General features: G+C 46.9%; 1 protein-coding gene across 2 annotated transcripts in view; it reads right to left on the bottom strand.

Moving 5' to 3' along the window:
* Positions 1 to 16,450, bottom strand: part of SORL1 (sortilin related receptor 1) — a 113,655-nt gene extending 97,205 nt beyond the window's left edge. Inside the window, exon 1 of one of the 2 annotated variants that reach the window (XM_083480879.1) lies at positions 16,429 to 16,450. Coding sequence is in view for 1 of the 2 variants with exons in the window: in XM_083480878.1 (XP_083337004.1) it covers positions 14,734 to 15,057 (324 nt within the window). In the remaining variant the exon portion in view is untranslated. Of the gene's footprint in view, positions 1 to 14,733; positions 15,133 to 16,428 lie in introns of those variants that run through there. The other variant, XM_083480878.1, reaches the window with a different exon arrangement.
* Between the last annotated feature and the right edge of the window lie 2,466 nt (positions 16,451 to 18,916).

Genomic DNA, 18,916 nt, shown 5'->3' with positions numbered 1-18,916 from the left:
TCCACCAGACTGGCAGAATAGAATTTAATCCACATGCTGCCCGAAGTCTAAATGCTGGGGGGGAAATACGCCGTTGCATAACAAATCCACCCTGGATCTGAACGGCTGAGCTGCAGCTTTCCTCTTTTTGTTCTAAGGAGAAGGGGGCGGGGAGGCAGAACAGAAGCATCGCCTGAATGCCGTTCCATAAACCAACCTTAGTGAAACTTCACCTGCCAGGTTCCAGCGTGAAAGCAACTATTTCAAGAGCTACGTTACACCCCCTCTCCTCTCTCCAGCGAGGCCTTAATGTGCATTAGGAGGAGATTGGGGACAGGGAGGGTAACCATACGTCAGCAGACACAAAAAGGCCATTCTCATTGTTCTGCCAACCTCCGGCAAGAGACAGGAGATGTGCCAGTCGCTTCACCCTCATTGGTATGGTACAAGCATTGCAGGACGGACTGTGGGACCTAGAATTGACTGGCTCTTCTTCATTCTCCTATTGAGAACAATTCCTTCACCCCCTCGACAAGAGATTTGCATTAGCAAATCATGTTACATCTGTAGCAACGTACACTCAAGGCCAACTAAGATTGCTGTAAGATTGCAGCCTTTCCCCACAGGTGGAGAGGGTCTTTCAGGGTTACCTAGAACCCCTTTAATGCCTTTTCAGTGCTGGCACAACTCTCTAACCCCATGGAGGAGAAGGGACTTCGCCCTGGAGATCATAAACCTTAAGAGGCAAGGTACAAAAGATTACAAATAAATATCAAAATCTGCTTTCAAACCACAGTTCCCGAAGCCTTAGCCTTAACCACAGTTTGTTCAGCCCAATGCAAGCGCAATGCTAAACAGTCCCAGCCACCATGGCCAATTCTCAGGAACAGTAGGAATTATAACCCTACAACTTCTGAGGGGCCAGCAACTCCCCACCCCTGCCGCACTGTAACGAATCCCAAGTCCATACAACTAAAAATAACTGCATATTCTTGCCCTGATTTGTATTATGATTAATACTCAGTCTTTTCCCCAGACTGAGACTCAAGGCAGCGTACACTAATTAAAACGTCACCGATAATAAAACACAAAAAGCTAGAAACCTATAAAAGATTGTTGCAATTAAACTCTAAAAGAATGAAAACGTCACCACTGAAGCCCTTTCCCTTAAAAAGGAATGCAGCAGCCTTCACCTGCTGGCGGAAGCACAACAAGGAGGGAGCCAGTCTAGCTTCTCTATGGAGGTACTTCCAAAGTCTGGGTGCAACCACCAAAAAGGCCCTCTCCCACATCCCCACCAAGAGTGCCTGAAAGGTAGCAGGACTAAGGGAAGGGCCTCCCCTAAAGATTTCAGAGCCTGGGCAGGTTTGTAGGGGAGAATACAGCCCTGCAGATAGCCAGGACCTAAGTTTTTCCCAGTCTCCATTTCCTTTCCCTTTCCCTGTGGTGTACCTAGCATCTGGTTCTAGGTTAGGGGTCACTAAGGATGGCAGAGAAATTAAAGTGTTTGGGGTTGTAGTGGTTGTTTTGCATTTAATGAGAAACTAGCAAATTCACACTTCTCAGTCCCATACACAAGCCGAAACACTTTCACTATCCTCAAAATTCGCATTTTTGTTCTTCTACCAACCAATGTGTAAACAAACGCGTATGTTAGGGGGAAAGTCTGCAAAAAAGGGGCTATACATTAGAGAAAGTAACATGCAAACATATGTTATGACTACTCATTCTTTGCAAAGTGCTGCAGACATGGAAGACGGTGCTTTTCATCCATTCTAAAATGAGCTCCCCCAGCCTGCCCCCGCTGATTCACTACTAAACTTCTTCTGAAATAGCTTGAATTGTTTCAAATTACTCTTATTTGCATCATGCCTTTGGTAATCCGCCCTGGAGATCTTTAACCTTAAGAGGCGAGGTACAAAAGATTACAAATAAATATCAAAATCTGCTTTCAAATCACAGTTCCCAAAGCCTTAGCCTTAACCACAGTTTGTTTGGCCCAATGCAAGTGCAATGCTAAACAGTTATGCATAAACAACAAGATTCCATCCACATGAGAGACGGAAAGGATGAAAAATACAGGTGAGCAACCTGTTCCTAGTCTCTCGGTCACAATCTGCAGATCAAGAACACTATGTCTGACTCTGCACTGGGTCACTGAGTTCTAAATACATAATAAAGAATAGATTTCTTAGTCTTTTGAGTTGCCATAAGACTCTTTGTTGTTTTTGCTAGAACGGACTAGCACAGCTACCCCTCTAGACATAAACAGATGGGCTGAAACCTAGACCTAGGACACAATCAGATGGAGATAAACCTGACCGAGACCCTCTTAAGAATATTAGGGGTAGGCGGGCAGGGAAAGGACTAGACCATGTGAAAAATGAACACAATACTTTAGCTGCAGCTCATTCATTTTTGGCTTTGTTTTCTTGTTATAAAAAAGCGTGCCTAGGCATTCCATTGTTGCACCCATAACCTAGGTTCAAGGTGGCATTTAGCTCCTAGCTTTCATATCTCAGTTTTTACACTGCATGGGACTTACTGCATTGGATCAGGAAGGCATATTGGCAGGTAAAACAGCACAGATCTCATCTGAAAATTCCAGTGTTTCAGGTAGCAGAACTAAGTAAGTATTTAATTCTCTGTCATCCATGGGGCTTTTAAAAATTGAATTTATTTAGCCGAAACTAAACTAAACACAATAAGAAACAGAAAACGCTTATAGCAATAAGTCCAGTGCACTATACAGGATCCAAGATTAACAAGTTCTAGGGATCATGTCACATACATGAAAGTTCCCAAATATCCATGACTGGCATTGTTGTATGTTGGCCTGGTGCATATGTAATAAAGCTCTGCCAGGTGGCGTAAAATTATTGTGGGTTCTCTTTTCCCTGCACAAACCGGGTTTTACGTGTAATTTGCTCTGCTATTGCTAAACTCCAAATCCTTTTATACCACGCAAGTAAGTTTAGGTTTAGGGAATCCAAAAATTTCTGCTGTTGAGGGACGGTTTGTCTAGCCGCAGTTAACAAATGTGAAATCCAGTCCTTAGACTTGAGATCCTTATGACCCTTAAACAAAGAAATAAAAAATAATTCTGGAGTAAATTCAATATTATCACTTGTAATGTTAATCAGTTCCTTATGCACATCAGACAAGTGCTTTCAGTGCGGTATACCCTCCTGAACCCAGGGCTAATTGTGGAGGTCAAATGAGCCAACTGCACAGATATTAGGGTTGTCATACTAATTTAAAAAAAGCTCAACAACTTTGCCTCCCCAAAACTTTTCTGTCTGAATTTTCACTTTTTGAAATATGGCAACCCTAACAGATATCCTATATAACTGGTGTATGATTTTTACTGCAATCTCTTTAATTTTAGCAAAAACTGTCTTCACATGGTTGCTTGACCACAATTGTCTCAATTCTGTCTTTAATTACATAACCCAGATCTTTCTCCCACGTTTTTCACACAAGAAAGCGGTCCCATTTGGATGTTTTCATAAAAAGATAAAACAATCCCTTTTCCCACTCAGATGGTGCAATAATGCTGGATGCAGGATAGAGGTGTATGGGGCTGGGGGTCACAGGGGCCAAAACCCATTACTATTTCAGCTGCAGGGTCCCAGTCTCCAGCGTACTTTCAGCATGAAAGGAGGTGAGTCAACCACCGAGGATTGGCTCCTGAGGTTACTCTGGAGAAGGCGCGCGGGAAGAACAATGAGGAGCTCTGTGCTCCAAAGCTAAGCATTTGCAAACAAGGTGCTTCGTTTTCAAGAGAATAGTGTTCAAGTCCTATTGTGTACAACAGAAGTTCAAGGAAAACACAACTTAAGTCACTCCAAAAGAAGTGACTGAAACACTCTAAATCCAATTGCCCATCTACATGCACAGAAAATAGATCTAGCCGAAAGACAACACAAAGAAATCTGCATTGATTGTTGCAATGCATCCCTAATTATTATTATTGTATAGTCTTAGAAGGTTGGAATCAAATAATCATAGAAATATCCTGTTGTATAATCACAGAAGGGTGTGCGGCTGTGACTATCATGGAGGGACTGCACTTCTGAATTTGCCACTCTACTACGATGCAGGATCATCCTTTGGAAAGGAAGTACAGTCGTACCTCAGAAGTTGGACGGAATCCGTTCCCGAAGTCTGTTCAACTTCCAAAACATTCAGAAATGGAAACGCGGCTTCTGGTTGGCTGCAGGAAGCTCCTGCAGCCAATCAGAAGCCGCAGAAGTGTTCAGGTTCCAAAGAACGTTCGCAAACCGGAACAATCACTTCCGGGTTTGCAGCGTTCGGGAGCCAAAACATCCAACTTGCAAGGCGTTCAGGATCCAAGGTACAACTGTAATGAGGCAGGTAGGGAGAATAAAAGTCTGGGACTTTCAGAGAAAAAAGGATTTCTTCCTTATCCTGCCATTTTGGTCAAGATATCTCTATTCCATCACCAGCTCCCTGGTGGGACAACAGAGACACTTTCAACTTGCAAACTGCCTTGAGAACAACAGATGGAGATGAAATGTTTAGCTATTTTGGGAGTCAGATGCGCAGAGATAAAGATGGGAAGGGAACTGAACTTCTGCCTGCTTTTTGTAGAATCCAGCTGCCCGTCCCAACCGCTGCCAACTTACTGGGTGGCCGTGAGCCAAGAATTCACCTCTCAAGCCTCAGTTTCCTGATCTGCATAATTAAAATAATAATTCACTCCTGCAGGGCTGGAGCAGTAATGAGATGGTGAAATAGGGTTATAAGGAACTAATTCTGTGTAATAACTAATTTTTTAACAGCTGTAAAGGGGGGGCATTATCTAAACTAAGCAAAAGTTAATGTTTATAGAGCTTTCCCCCTTAATCAAGCCGTTTTTATGAGATGCCAAACAGATCCTGCTAGGAAGAAAATTGAATACTAGGAGGTTAAGGTCTGATTGTTCTTGGAAAAGGCCCATGGCTGACAAGCCAGCAAATTGGGTTAAAATTAACTATGGTTCATGGCAAACACAGAAATCCATTTTCACTATGCTAACGAAGCTGGCTTCACAAACCACTTTAAATGTTGTTGCTGTTGTTATTTTTAAAAAAGCTAAACAGGCCCAAGCTATTTTCTTTCCTCATTCAGTCTAAAACCACAAATAATCTAATCACACAGGATTGTTGTATCCAATGCCAGTCATTCTCAAAGTAGACCCCTTGATTAATGGACACGACTAAGTTAGGTTCATTAATTTCAACCTGTCTGCTTCAAGAATTCAGCTGAATGCAAGCCTTACTCTGCAAAGGCTAGAGCAGCTCACAATAACTGAAGCACAAAATATAGGTTTAAACAAACAAATCCACGCCGTACATTTGAACCACATTTAATGCACATTTACACACACACCCAAGAATTTTGGAAACTGTAGTTTACCCTTAACAGAGCTTCAATTGCCGGCACTCTCAATAAACTACAGCTTGCCCGCCATCTCCCTCTAAAGCCCCAGGCCTAGAAGATTCCTAGGCCATGTGCTCAGTCCAGATAATTTAAAGGTGGAATCCAAATCGTCTGCCAAAAGCTCCCTACATCTCGATTGTGGGGTCACTGCAGTCTGCAGGAGAATGTCTCTCTCAAGTTCGAAAGATCTCAGGAGGCAACACACCACAGTGACTTGGGAGCAGAGCTTTTAAAATGTTATCTGTTGTCTTTTCTCTGTTATTTGTTAGCTGTTTTTATTATATTTTGGACACTGCACTGAGACACAATACTGCTACTAAAAATAGCAAGACCAAGACGGGAAGTTAAGCTATGGAACTCACTCCCACAGTGATGGCCATGAATTTGGATGGCTTTAAAGGTGGCTCAGACAAATTCATGGAGGACAAGGTTGCGTGCCAAGGACCCCCAAGACACCCCTGGATAAAAACAGGTTCACACATCATTTTTGTTTTGGTTTTTGGCATAATTTTGGCCACAACTTTATTGAATTACAGTAAGTGAGTGGTTACTTAGGCATTGGTTAGCGACTATCTGTTCCCACTTGGAGGTAGGAACAGAACTGGCAACCACACCCGTGCAGAAGTCAGTAAGGGTAAGCAATTTTGAGGAGAGAATAAAGCTGGGTGCCAGGCTCACACCTCTCCCCAAATGCTCCCTGGGGCTCTTGCGTGGCCCTAGCCCTTTGTCAGGGATACGGACAAAAGCATGGCAAGCCCCTGGATTCCTTTAATGGAATGCCCTTGCAGCAGCAGCATTGGAGGGGCAGGCACAGCCAACCACATCCCCTCCACCAACCAAAAAATTAACCAATGCCTAACCACAACCTTAGGGATGCGGGTGGCACTGTGGGTTAAACCACAGAGCCTAGGACTTGCTGATCAGAAGGTTGGCGGTTTGAATCCCTGTGATGGGGTGAGCTCCCGTTGCTCGGTCCCTGCTCCTGCCAACCTAGCAGTTCGAAAGCACGTCAAAGTGTAAGTAGATAAATAGGTACCGCTCCGGCGGGAAGGTAAACGGCGTTTCCGTGCCCTGCTCTGGTTCGCCAGAAGCGGCTTAGTCATGCTGGCCACATGACCCAGAAGCTGTACACCGGCTCCCTCGGCCAATAAAGCGAGATGAGTGCCGCAACCCCAGAGTCGGTCACGACTGGACCTAATGGTCAGGGGTCCCTTTACCTTTACCTTTAACCACAACTTTACAAGTTGTGACAATTTGCTACACAGTAGGCAAAACCCAAATGGCACCAGCCAATCAGCCAAATGGTAAAATTCCTACCAGGCCCCTGCTCCAAAGCAGACGACCCCATGACAGGCATAGCAAACAAACCCTAAATAAAGGGAGGGTGGGCAGATAATCCATGTGTGCAGCGAAAAGAGGAAGCTCAACGCTGCGCACAGGGACCTATATAGCACCCCCATCAATCAAATAAAATTGCAACAGTCAATTTTCCCCAGCAACATTGGAGGTGCCCATTCAAATTCGTGGCCATCCAAACTAACCCGCCCAGCAAACAGGGGATGTCATGGTTGCTCCCACCGCAACACATGCTCTCCATGAAGGAGAACATGCTCTATCAACAGCTACTAGCCAGGATGGCTGGAGGCAGGAACAACTCTGAATACTAACTGCTGGAAGCCATAGGAGGCTAGAGAGCTCTTGTGCTCGGATCCTGATTTGCAGGTTTCCCACAGCCATCTGGTTAGCCATGTGAGAACAGGATGCTAGACTAGATGGGTCACTGGCCTCATCCAGCAGGCTCTTCTATATTCTTATTCCAAATTGAAATGCCACATTCCCAGAGTGGTTTAACAATCAATCCCTCTTACCAGGGAACTCTGGGAACTGTAGATCTACAAGGGGAATAAAGGCCTCCTAACAACCGCTCAAAAAAACGAAGATCATGGCCACTGGTCCCATCACCTCCTGGCAAATAGAAGGGGAAGAAATGGAGGCAGTGAGAGATTTTACTTTCTTGGGCTCCGTGATCACTGCAGATGATGACAGCAGCCACAAAATTAAAAGACGCCTGCTTCTTGGGAGAAAAGCAATGACAAACCTAGACAGCATCTTTAAAAACAGAGACATCACCTTGCCAACAAAGGTCCGTATAGTTAAAACCATGGTTTTCCCAGTAGTGATGTATGGAAGCGAGAGCCGAACCATAATGAAGGCTGATCGCCGAAGAGTTGATGCTTTTGAATTATGGTGCTGGAGGAGACTCTTGAGAGTCCCATGGACTACAAGAAGATCAAACCTATCCATTCTGAAGGATATCAGCCCTGAGTGCTCACTGGAAGGACAGATCCTGAAGCTGAGGCTCCAATACTTTGGCCACCTCATGAGAAGAGAAAACTCCCTGGAAAAGACCCTGATGTTGGGAAAGATGGAGGGCACAAGGAGAAGGGGATGACAGAGGACGAGATGGTTGGATAGTGTTCTCAAAGCTACCAGCATGAGTTTGACCAAACTGCAGGAGGCAGTGGAAGACAGGAGTGCCTGGCATGCTCTGGTCCATGGGGTCACGAAGAGTCGGACACGACTAAACAAACAGCTGCTTGGCACCCATAACAAACGACAGTTCTCAAGGTCCTTTTGAGAAAACCATGACAGTTTAAAGTGCTACGATGCTGCTTTAAATGAATAGTGCAGGTGTGCCCTAAAACATAAACGTGATGAGGGAGAATAAGCAAGAATCCTGTTTGATCTTGGAAAGCTATTAGCATTTCCATGCAAACTCCCTTCATCCAAACAGCCCCAGGGGCACGGAGAAAAACACTTGGATATCCAGACAGCTGATGCAACACAACACATTGTTGACACAAGGTTACAATGACATATTCAGCCTGGCCATGAAATTTAGATAACCAGAACACTTCTGGGAATAACTGGGTTTTTTTTTAAAAAAAAATACCCATCAATGTCGATATAAGGAGAAATCGTAATGCAGGGGACTGTAATGAGCTTTTGTTTTTCTTTGGGTTTTAAAAGGCTGCCATTGTGTCTGCTTTTATTTGTGGGGTGGGAGGTAAATAAAAGCCATGTGACACGTAATAACTGTGGGAAGTTATCTGCCTGAAAGTAAATCCTCGGACAGATAAGCTTTCAATTTCTGCTAGCAGAACGGGGTGTGTGGATCTGAGCGGAGAACAAAGAAATAAAGAGGGCACAAGCAGGGGTCTGGCGATCCACCGTTCTAAATACAGGAGGCTATGGGAAGGGTTGTGGCTCAGCAGTGGAACATTTGCTTCCTGGTTCGATCCTCATTGTCTCTATAGGAGAACCATGTCCAAAATCCTGGACAAGTGCTGCCATTCAGTGAAGGCAGTACTGAAGTAGGTGGATCTACCTCAGTGGATCCAGTGGATCTATTTTGGGAGGGGCCACAGCTCAGTGGAAAAGCATCTGCTTTGCCTGTTTCATGGAACTGTGAATGGTTGGATGGTGTTCTTGAAGCTACTAGCATGAGTTTGATCAAACTGCGGGAGGCAGTGGAGGACAGAAGTGCCTGGCGTGCTCTGGTCCATGGGGTCACGAAGAGTCGGACACGACTAAACGACTAAACAACAACATGCCTGCAGAAGGTCCCAGATTCAATCCCCAGCATCTCCAGCTAGGACTGGGAATGTGCCCTCTGAAAGCTTGGAGAGTCATGGCCTGGCAGTGCAGACCAGGCACAAGGAATCTTTGGCTCTCCCAACGTTTCTGAACTACAACTCCCATCATCCCTACGCATCAGCCGTGCTTGCTGGAGCTGATGGGAGTTGCAGTCCAGCAACACCTGGAGGTAAAAGGTAAAGGTCCATTAGGTCCAGTCGTGACCGACTCTGGGGTTGCGGCACTCATCTCGCTTTATTGGCTGAGGGAGCCGGCGTACAGCTTCTAGGACATGTGGCCAGCATGACTAAGCTGCTTCTGGTGAACCAGAGCAGTGCACGGAAACACTGTTTACCTTCCCGCCAGAGTGGTACCTATTTATCTACTTGCACTTTGACATGCTTTCGAACTGCTAGGTTGGCAGGAGCTGGGACAGAGCAACAGGAGCTCACCCCATCATGGGGATTCGAACCGCCAATCTTCTGATTGGCAAGTCCTAGGCTCTGTGGTTTAACCCACAGCACCACCCGCGTCCCGTACATCTGGAGGAGATGGAGGCAAATTCATGGTGTGCTAGATGGACTAAGGCAGCTTCTTCCCATGTTCCTAGTTATCCAGCCACCCTACTTCTTGATTTTGCTGCCTACCTGGGACTGCAAAAATGGTAGGTGGGGTTGTGAAGCCTCTAGCAAGCTGGATCCCCAAGGCTCTTGGACAATGCTGATCTTGCAGGGGGAAAGAATGCTCCAAGAGTGCCAGTCTTGGACAATTGATGGAGGGGGCTCATGCCTGCTCCCCCACTGACTGTCACCCCTAACTGACCTTGTCTTTGTAGCCTGATGAGGGTCTGGGGTGGGTGGTCAAATACACCATGGTTAAGGAAGTGGGCTAGATTCACACAGAATGCCAAGCCATAGTTAAGGCAAGCCAAGGTTTGCAAGCCAACAGCAACAAACTATGGATTTAAGCTACGCTTTGTTGCCAATAAACAAACCACAGTTAAGCCACTGGGAAAGGTTCACACATAATGCTAAGCCATTGTTTAATAAATCACGGTTCGGTATACTGTGATGGCTTACAATTCAAGAGCCCATGGGAAGGCTTAACTGTGGCTTGTTTATTGGCAACAAAGCACAGCTTAAATCCATAGTTTGTTGCTGTTGGCTTGTAAACCTTGGTTTACGCAGAAGAAGAAAAATCAGAGAGCTTTAGAATAATCATCTATAAAACCACACAATTTTTTAAAAAACCATATAATGTTTTAAAATCAGAAAACCATACACGTAATAATTTAAAATCAGGCTGGGGTCTGTTCTATATTCCACCATCATCTGTGTCACAGTAGATGGGAATATGGGAGAGGGCCTTTGCCACTGAAGTGCCCCTGTGGAACTCCCTGCCCCAGGAGATTTCACTGAGCGGCATTTAAAATGACAAGTGAAAACTTCTCTGTTGCAGAGCATCTTTGGCCTGAATACCTTCTGTACCGCTATCCCCTCTGCTATTGGAAGTGAGTTGCTGCTGTCCTTTCAATCTGGCTACATTTCACTATTCTTTACAGGACTATTTTAAAAATAAAGTATGCAACAAAAACAGGAACCCCCAAAAGGAAGTGAAAGCAGAAGCAAAAATTGAAAACCATTCGATTGCCGTAGGCAAATGAAATAAGGTAGCATAAGAAATAGAAGAGAGGTAGCGCCTATATATTTTGAATCAGTTTTCAGAATTTCTCTGAAGGAAGTCCAGCAGGAGTTGAAATGTGTTGGATCAATAAACCTCTTTACGGTCTACTCTATAGTTCACAGTGGGGGTCACTTCTGCTTCCAGTTTCTGGTTTTTTTATATATATATAAAAGATCTGTGAAACTAGGTGGAAAGAAGGAATATAAATGCAAACCAGTCCAACATGTGGACGCACGCCATCAACAAAAGGCCAATTTTTTTTTAATGGGAAGAGCCAAATAAGCACAATTTGGATAAAGTCTGGGAATGCCTTTAAGGAAGCATAACTGTGCTCTGAATGCTCCTTTTCTGTATCGCCTAAAAATAGTGGTTGCCATTTCTGAAAACGGATCCGGCAGCCTGTTAGAAATGCAAGTAACTCTTTGATTTCAGCACGGATAAGAACAGTCTTTCCACAAGGATGTTCTAACTCTTCTCCTTTCTAACACTTCGTACAAGTCCAGCACCCTTCCTCCCAAAACAAAACACAAGTCCTCTAATTCACTGGGGGGGGGGACTACACGTTCCTCCAATTTTTTTCTGACGGAGGGCCACCTTCCCTTCTCAACAATCTTCCAGTGGCCACATCCCAGTGGTGGTGGGTGGGGCCGGAACCAAAAGTGGACAAAGCAAAAAATTGTAAATATTACCTTTTACAGTGGGGTAGTTTCTACACACACACACACACACACATTCCCCTCTGTCCTTCCAGCAGGCAAGCAAGAGGCATGATCAGAATTCAAGGGCAAAGTCCAGCCAGGCAAGAAGCCTCAAGGAAGGCACAAAGCAAGGCGACAGATGGCTGTGGCCGGATGTGGAGAGTCCAGGGGGCCAGATGGAGAGGTTGGGAGGGCCATATTGGGGCCCAGGGACCGGAAGCTCCCCACCCATGCTCTGCCCTGGCTGTTTTTAACAGTTCATACAGAATAGGGTGAGGCACCAGCCAGCAAACCATGGATCCACAATTGAGGTATAGTGAATCAGGCACAGACTTGAGAGATCAGGGACCAAAATCCCACTCAGCTGCGAAACTCGCTGGGTGACCTTGGAAGCTGCTGCTCACTGTCTTTCAGCCTGACCTACCATGCAGGGTTGTTGTGTGAGTAAAATGGAGGCAGGGGGTGAAGAAGTCTGCACACCACATTGGAGGAAAGGGAGATCCAAATGTCATAATGAAAATATAGGCTTTTTAAGCTCATTCCCCAGAACAGCAAGACAGGCCTTCGGAACTCAGCTGCTCAGTACCATTTCCCTGCATCTTGTTCGTGAGGCAGACAGACAGACAGAGAGAGAGAGAGAGACTATCATAGAATTGTATAGTTGGAAAGGTCCCGAGGGTCATCTAGTCCACCCCCTGCAAGGCAGGAATCCCATGCTGTGTTAACGATGCAGAAGAGGAGGTTAAGGAGTCCCTTGGCTGCATCTCAACTTGGGTGGAGGTATCCAAGGCATAGAACCATGTGTTTTTAGGGGATGGGTCAGAGGCAGATCATCTGTTCTGCTTGCAGAAGGTCCCAGGATCAGGACTGGGAGGAAGGCCTCTCTGAAGTCCCAGAGAGCTGCTGCCAATCAGTGTAGACGATAATGGGCTAGATGGACCAACCGTCTGACATGGTGTTAGGCAGCTTCCCATGTGGAAAGGGCCCTAGCTCAGTGCTAGAACACCTGCCTTGCATGCAAAAGGTTCCAGGTTCAATCCATGCCATCTCCAGTTATGTTCTCAAGCTGCAAACCCTGAACAGCTGCTGCCTGTCAGTGCTGAGCTAGGTGGATCCACAGTCAGACATGAAATAAGGCGGCTTCCTATGTTCTTTTGTGCATGTTTTGGAGCGGGGGTGGGGAGTTGTACCTTGGGATCAGAGGTTACAATGGAGGCCAGATGAAAAATCTCTATCAGTGTTTCCCAAACCTGGGTCTCCAGCTGTTTTTGGACTACAATTCACAGCATCCCAGACAACTGGTCCTGCTAGTTAGGGATGATGGGAGTTGTAGTCCAACAATAGCTGGAGACTATAGTGGTACCTCGGGTTAAGAACTTAAATTCGTTCCAGAGGTCCGTTCTTAACCTGAAACTGTTCTTAACCTGAAGCACCACTTTAGCTAATGGGGCCTCCCGCTGCCGCCGCTGCGCCGCCGTCACACGGTTTCTGTTCTCATCCTGAAGCAAAGTTCTTAACCCGAGGTACTATTTCTGGGTTAGCGGAGTCTGTAACCCGAAGCGTCTGTAACCTGAAGCGTCTGTAACCTGAGATACCACTGTATTTGGTACCCAGAAACCTATCACTACTGTCCGGCCTAAAGTGATCAAACACACAACCTGCACCTGTTTATTATGAGGTATGCAACTTGATGCATTTGAGAGATTTCATGTTCAGAGGAATGTGGTATTATCCTCTTACACACCTTCCGCTGTGGTAAATCATTCAAAGGGGTCTGGTTTGTTTTTGTTTTTATTTAAACTCTTTTATCCTGTTCTTCGGCTGGGGAAGGGAGGTTCCCAGAACAGCTTACCAATGTCAGTGATAAAAACGGTCCCCACCCTCAGGGCTTACAACCAAAAACACAACACAAAAGGAAAAGGGATTTGGAGGGAAGAGGAGAAAGGGAAAAGCAAAAGCAAAAAAAGACTTATTTTCTCTGAAAGCTCTCAGTATGAGATGCCGGCTGCCATCCCAGGTTTGCAAACAGGCAAAACAATAAGATGTTTGCACAATCAAAATCCAGAAATTGCTACCCCAGGGCTTTTTTCTCCTGAAGTAACTCCCCCCCTGCTCACATGCATAAGCAACAGCAAGGTGTGTCAGACCCACTCCTGAGACAACTGTCTTAAGTTAAATCACAGGTGTGTTTCTCTTGTTCCCAGGGGGGACGTGCCAATTAAGCTACACCAGAACTTAAGATGAGAATTAAACCTCTGGTTTGGATGGATCTCAGAAAGAGTAACCTGTGACAAAAAGGTGAAAGGCACTGTACACAGCTACTCGCCTATGGCGATGCAGAACTGCCATCAGGTGACCATGAAAGGAGGTCTTGCAAAAGTTGGATATCTTTCTTTCATTCCTTCCATCGACCATAAACAAACAAAAAGGGCTGTGTCACAATGTTGGACTAGTTAACTAATTTGCAAAGCTAACCTGAGTTGCACCAATTCCTTGCCATTTTTTCCAGAGCAAAAAGCAACAGTGGCAACCCGAATCCCAGTCTGACGCTTTTAAACTTTTGGGAGGGAGAAGGCTGCAAGATGAGCAAAAAAAATAAATAATAAAAATGACAGTGTGGTCCAAGGTTGCCCAAAACTGGCCTCCTGCCCGAGCAGCGGCTGAGAAGCTGCAGCAGCGCTCCGTTCCCCGCACTGCATTGTTTGCATCTCACACGGAACGATTCCAAAGAAGAAATATTTACAGTTCGATTCCCACCAGTTACGCGTGTGATACAACAACCACCAACCACCCTTGCAACTGGACCCGCGAGTCACCTGAGTCGCAAACCTCCCCCCGCCACAAAAAAAAGCAAAGAGAGAGATCGCCTAAGAGCCAGGAAGCCCAGAGCCCCTGATCCATTTGAGGAGGGGGGATGCGGAGTATGATGGTGGGGAGAGGAAGAGGCAGGGCGAACTGAAGGGCGCCCACTACCCAATTTAAAACCGCGCGTGGCTCAAAGGCGGCGGGGAACGAAGGAACATTGGACTGAGAACTGCGTGCATTCCAACCAGACAGCGCCGCGCAAAGAGGAGGGGGGGCATAACAAAAGCTCCTTTTGCAAAGAGGGGGTGGAGTGGAGGATGTTGCAAAGAAAACGCAAGGACCTGGAAGCAGAGCGCGCGCCCCCTCCCCGCTCCAAATTCCGCGCGATGCTGGCTGGCTGGCTGGCTGGCTTGCCAAATCGGGGGGAGCCTTGCGAGACAAGGCGATGGAGGGGTGCCAGAAGGTGGTCCCAAAGGTGCCCGCTCACCTGTCCGTACACCTTCATGGACTCCTGCTGCTGGGCGGCGGCGTTGGCGCTCCGCTTGCTCCGCAGCATCTCGCCCGGCGTCGGCTGCCTGACTGTGCCATCGGGACTGCTCGCCCGCAGCACCTCGAAGCCCCGGTCCTGGGCTCGGGATGTGAAAGCGGCGTGCAGCCGCAAGGTCCTGCCGGCGGACTCGGCCGGCCGGAGGCTGCAAGCGGAGATCAGGAGGAGGAGGAGAGCGAGACGCGGCGGCGGCATCGCCAGCCGGGCGGCCGTTTCCCGGAGCGGAGAGCGCGGCTCCCCGGCGCGGCTTCTCCCTGTCGCCATGTTCGCTGCCTCCGCGCTCCGCCGGCTTGGCGAGCTGCAAAGTGGGGCGCCGCCGCCAGGACAGAATGTGCAATAGGATTGCAAAGCCGGGAAACCCGGTGGCGGCGGGGAAGGAGGGGTGGCGAGGGAGCAACAGCAGCGAGCAGATTCAGGCCAGCTGCAGGCAGCTCGGCTCCGGCGCGCGCCTAGGGCCCGGGGCTGCACGCGCCGCTTCCCGGGGCATTGCAACCCTTCCTTGCCTTTTGCGCGGTGCGGGGCAAAGCAGCGAGCGCGCGTGTGCGTGCGTGGCGAAATTATCCGCTTGGCTGTTGTTGTTGTTGTTGTTTGTATTTGCATTCGCAGCCTCTGGCTTGCACCAGCCGGCCACGGTGTGCGGGTGCAAGTCACGTGTCATCCCCCACCCCCACAAAACACACGCACGCACGCTTTTCTCCATAATCTTCTTTGCCTGCTCCTGGCTTTGACCTCCCAGAAGTACAGCAGCAGGACCTTAAAAGCGAAAGGGCTTTCGCGAATTAAAAAAAAAGTCAATAACATCGCCTTTATTTGTTGCGCCCCGCGCAGAAATGTTTTCTTTGCAAGCGCAAAAAGAAGAACGTGAAGCCTTGGAAAGGTTCCTCCGGGTTCCCTGCGGTGTGTGTGTGTGTTTGTGCGTGCGTGCACGTGTGTGTTTCAAAGCACCTTTAGAGCTTTACAGAAGAGCCCATGGTCTCATGTCACAAGCGCTTTTCTGAAGCTACGCAGGGGTATAAATGAAGGCAGCGGCCTGATCCAGCCGGCTCTTCTTCCTTTACTTTCTTATGTTGTAAAACGAAAGCGGGTAAGTTCAGTATACTAAATATGCTGCAGCTGAAAGATGCATCTGTTTTGCTGTAGAGTTATGTTTGCTTATTCAATATCTGTATCTATTTACTTACAGCATTTATATCCCACCTTTTCAGTAAGGAACTCATAGTAATGCGTGCACAGATCTACCTATTCATTTCATCCCTTTGAGATAATTTAGGCAGAGAGAGGCAGCTACTGGCCCAAGGACACCTGGTCAGCTACACAGCCCAGTGGGGATTCAAACCCTGTTCTCCCAAGTCCTAGTCTGGCACTCTAACTACTACACCACACTGGCCCTCTTAAGTAGTGAGGAGGAGCACTCATGGGAAAGGTGGTGATCTGACTACACATAGATCACAGGGGTGGCTAACCTGTGACTATAGCTTCCATCATACCTGACCATTGGCCGTGCAAGCTGGGGCTGATGGGATTTGGAGTCCAGGCACATCTAGCTAACCATAGGTTAGCCACCCTGGTATAAAATGACGTTCTGCTACTGTGTGCTTAGTGTTTCCATTTCCTTTAGAGGTGGTTCACACATACCTGATCACCGCTTCTCCCATCTTCCTTGCTCCATCTTTTCAGTTTTCACTGGTGCTGCAGCATCCAGTTCCCTTGGACCGTTCGCCAGGCTCCTAAATTGCCACAATCTATAGCTGGTTCCTTCCCCCCATGTGCTTAGAATCTTGGGGGAGCATTCCATGATGTCACAACTGCTCAGCCAATGCGGTTTCCCGTATACAAAAGGCAGGCAACAGGGGACTGTTAATCTCGTTTGTCAACACAAGACACTCTGTAAAGATTTATCTGATGTTCTAATGCAAGGGCTGCCCACTTATTTAGACTGCTGGGCACATTTGGATTTTTGAGCCAGAGCCATGGGCACACACACTGAAAAGCACATGGAAGTGAAAGATTCAAGTGGGAATGAGCATCATTCTTCCAAGTTCCTACTTCCATTCTCTTATGTTATTTTTCGGGAAGAAGGTAATCACCCTCACTTCATGACCAAAGGGGCAGTGGCTGGCAGGGAGATACGGATAACACCAAGGTTGCTGGTTCGATCCCTGTAAGGGACAGCTAAATATTCCTGCACTGTGGAGGGTTGGACTAGATGAGGCATCCCCAAACTTGGCCCTCCAGATGTTTTGGGACTACAACTCCCATCATCCCTGACCACTGGTCCTGTTAGCTAGGGATGATGGAGGGCTGAGTTTGCCTATGCCTGCCTTAAATCCTAAAGCAGTGTTTCCCAAACTTAGGTCTCCAGCTGGTTTTGGACTACAACTCCCATCATCCCTAGCTAACAGGACCAGTGGTTGGGGATGATGGGAATTGTAGTCCGGAAACATTTGGAGGGCCAAATTTGGGGGTGACTGGACTAGATGGTCCAGTCTAGGCAACTCTACAATTCTATGATTCTATGTACCCCAGAGGCAGACCTCAAGGTCACCGTTACACCCATAAGTGCCACATAGGTGACCCCTGTCCTAATGGGTGGTTTGGTTGATGCTACAAGAACAGGACCTGAGCCAGAGTGGGAGAAGGCAGTGTGGTGTAGTGGTTAGAGTGTTGGGCTAGGACCTGGGGGACTAGTTTGAATCCCTGCTCAGATACGAAGCTTACAGGGTGACCTTGGACCAATCACAGTATCTCTGCTTAACCTAGGGTTGTTGTGGGGATAAAATGGGGAGGTGGAGAACTGTGTGTTCCCCCTCTGTTGCCTCCTTGGAAGGAAGATGGGATTTAAATGGGGAAAGTAAATAAATCCAGCAAACATTCCCAGGATCCTTTGGGTGGCCCAAACTCTTGTCAAACACATCCTGCCATGCCTCTTTCTCCTGACGTTTGCATGAGCCAGGTCAGACCTTCTGCGGGATGATATATGATAATATATGGCCAATTCTCCCCTGACAACGGGAAGATGGATTTTCTGACCTTTGAGGTCTTTTCCTCCGTCTCTGGGCTTTGTATGATAAATGGCTAGAATGAAGCACTCGGCTTCTCCTAGGGTTAGAGGCAAAGAGGAATGTGATTGACTCTCCCTGTGCAGGTGGCAGGGGCCCATTATGGAATATTAAAGCTATGCTAAATATTCTCGTCCCCATCAACCTCTCTTCCTACCGCTCTCAAAAATGCTCAGAGGGTTGATCTTGATGCCAAGGGTGTTATGATGAAAGAGAAAGCACTTTTGCTGAGCTAGCAAATAAAAAGGGGGGGCTCTCCTCTGCTCTTCCTTTCCCCCCACCATATGTGCTTGGGAGAGTCGAGGAAGGGCAGGAGACTTGATGTTATTTTATTTCACTTTTAATTAGTATACCACCTTTCTATATTACTATTCACAAGGCAGTTTACAGCAACAAAATATACAACAAAGAACACACACCTTATAATCTTTGACCCGTTTATATCTCGGAGGACCTCTCATGGACTGCAAATATTAATATGGTTGTGAGGAAGGTGCAGGGGAGGTTGTATTTCCTGAGAATGCTCAGGAGACTGAATCTATCCCAGCACCTACTTCTGTTCTATTATCATAGTACCATCGAGAGTGTCTTAACCTATAGTATATTATTGTGGTATGGGAGCAGCTCTGAAACGGATAAAAAAGCTTTACAGAGAACAATTAAAATTGCCCAGAATGTTATTGGGCTCCGACTACCAACCCTGGATGAGATCTTCACGTCTCGCATCTTCAAGAAGTCACATAATATTCTGAGAGATCCCACCCACCCTGCTCACAACTTCTTTGAACTATTGCCTTCGGGCAGAAGATATAGGACAATGAAAACACGAACCACACGCCTTCTGAATAGTTTCTATCCAAGAGCTCTGATTGCACTAAATAATGATCTCAGGGCCAGTTGCAAGGTTTAGTAAGCAGGGAGTAGGAAGGAATGAGATAGGTTTTAGGTTATGTTATGCCTTTAATAGGTCATGCTATATTCTGGATTATGTTATGTTTTATAGATTATGTCTAAATAGGATGAGAGTGTCGGAGATACGTGCAAATGTATATGTGAACCCGGTC

Source organism: Podarcis liolepis, assembly GCF_965112155.1.
Source record: "Podarcis liolepis genome assembly, chromosome: 16".
Taxonomy (NCBI): domain Eukaryota; kingdom Metazoa; phylum Chordata; class Lepidosauria; order Squamata; family Lacertidae; genus Podarcis; species Podarcis liolepis.
The sequence above is the reverse complement of the archived record's forward strand: the minus strand, read 5'-3'. Positions and strand labels throughout refer to the sequence as shown.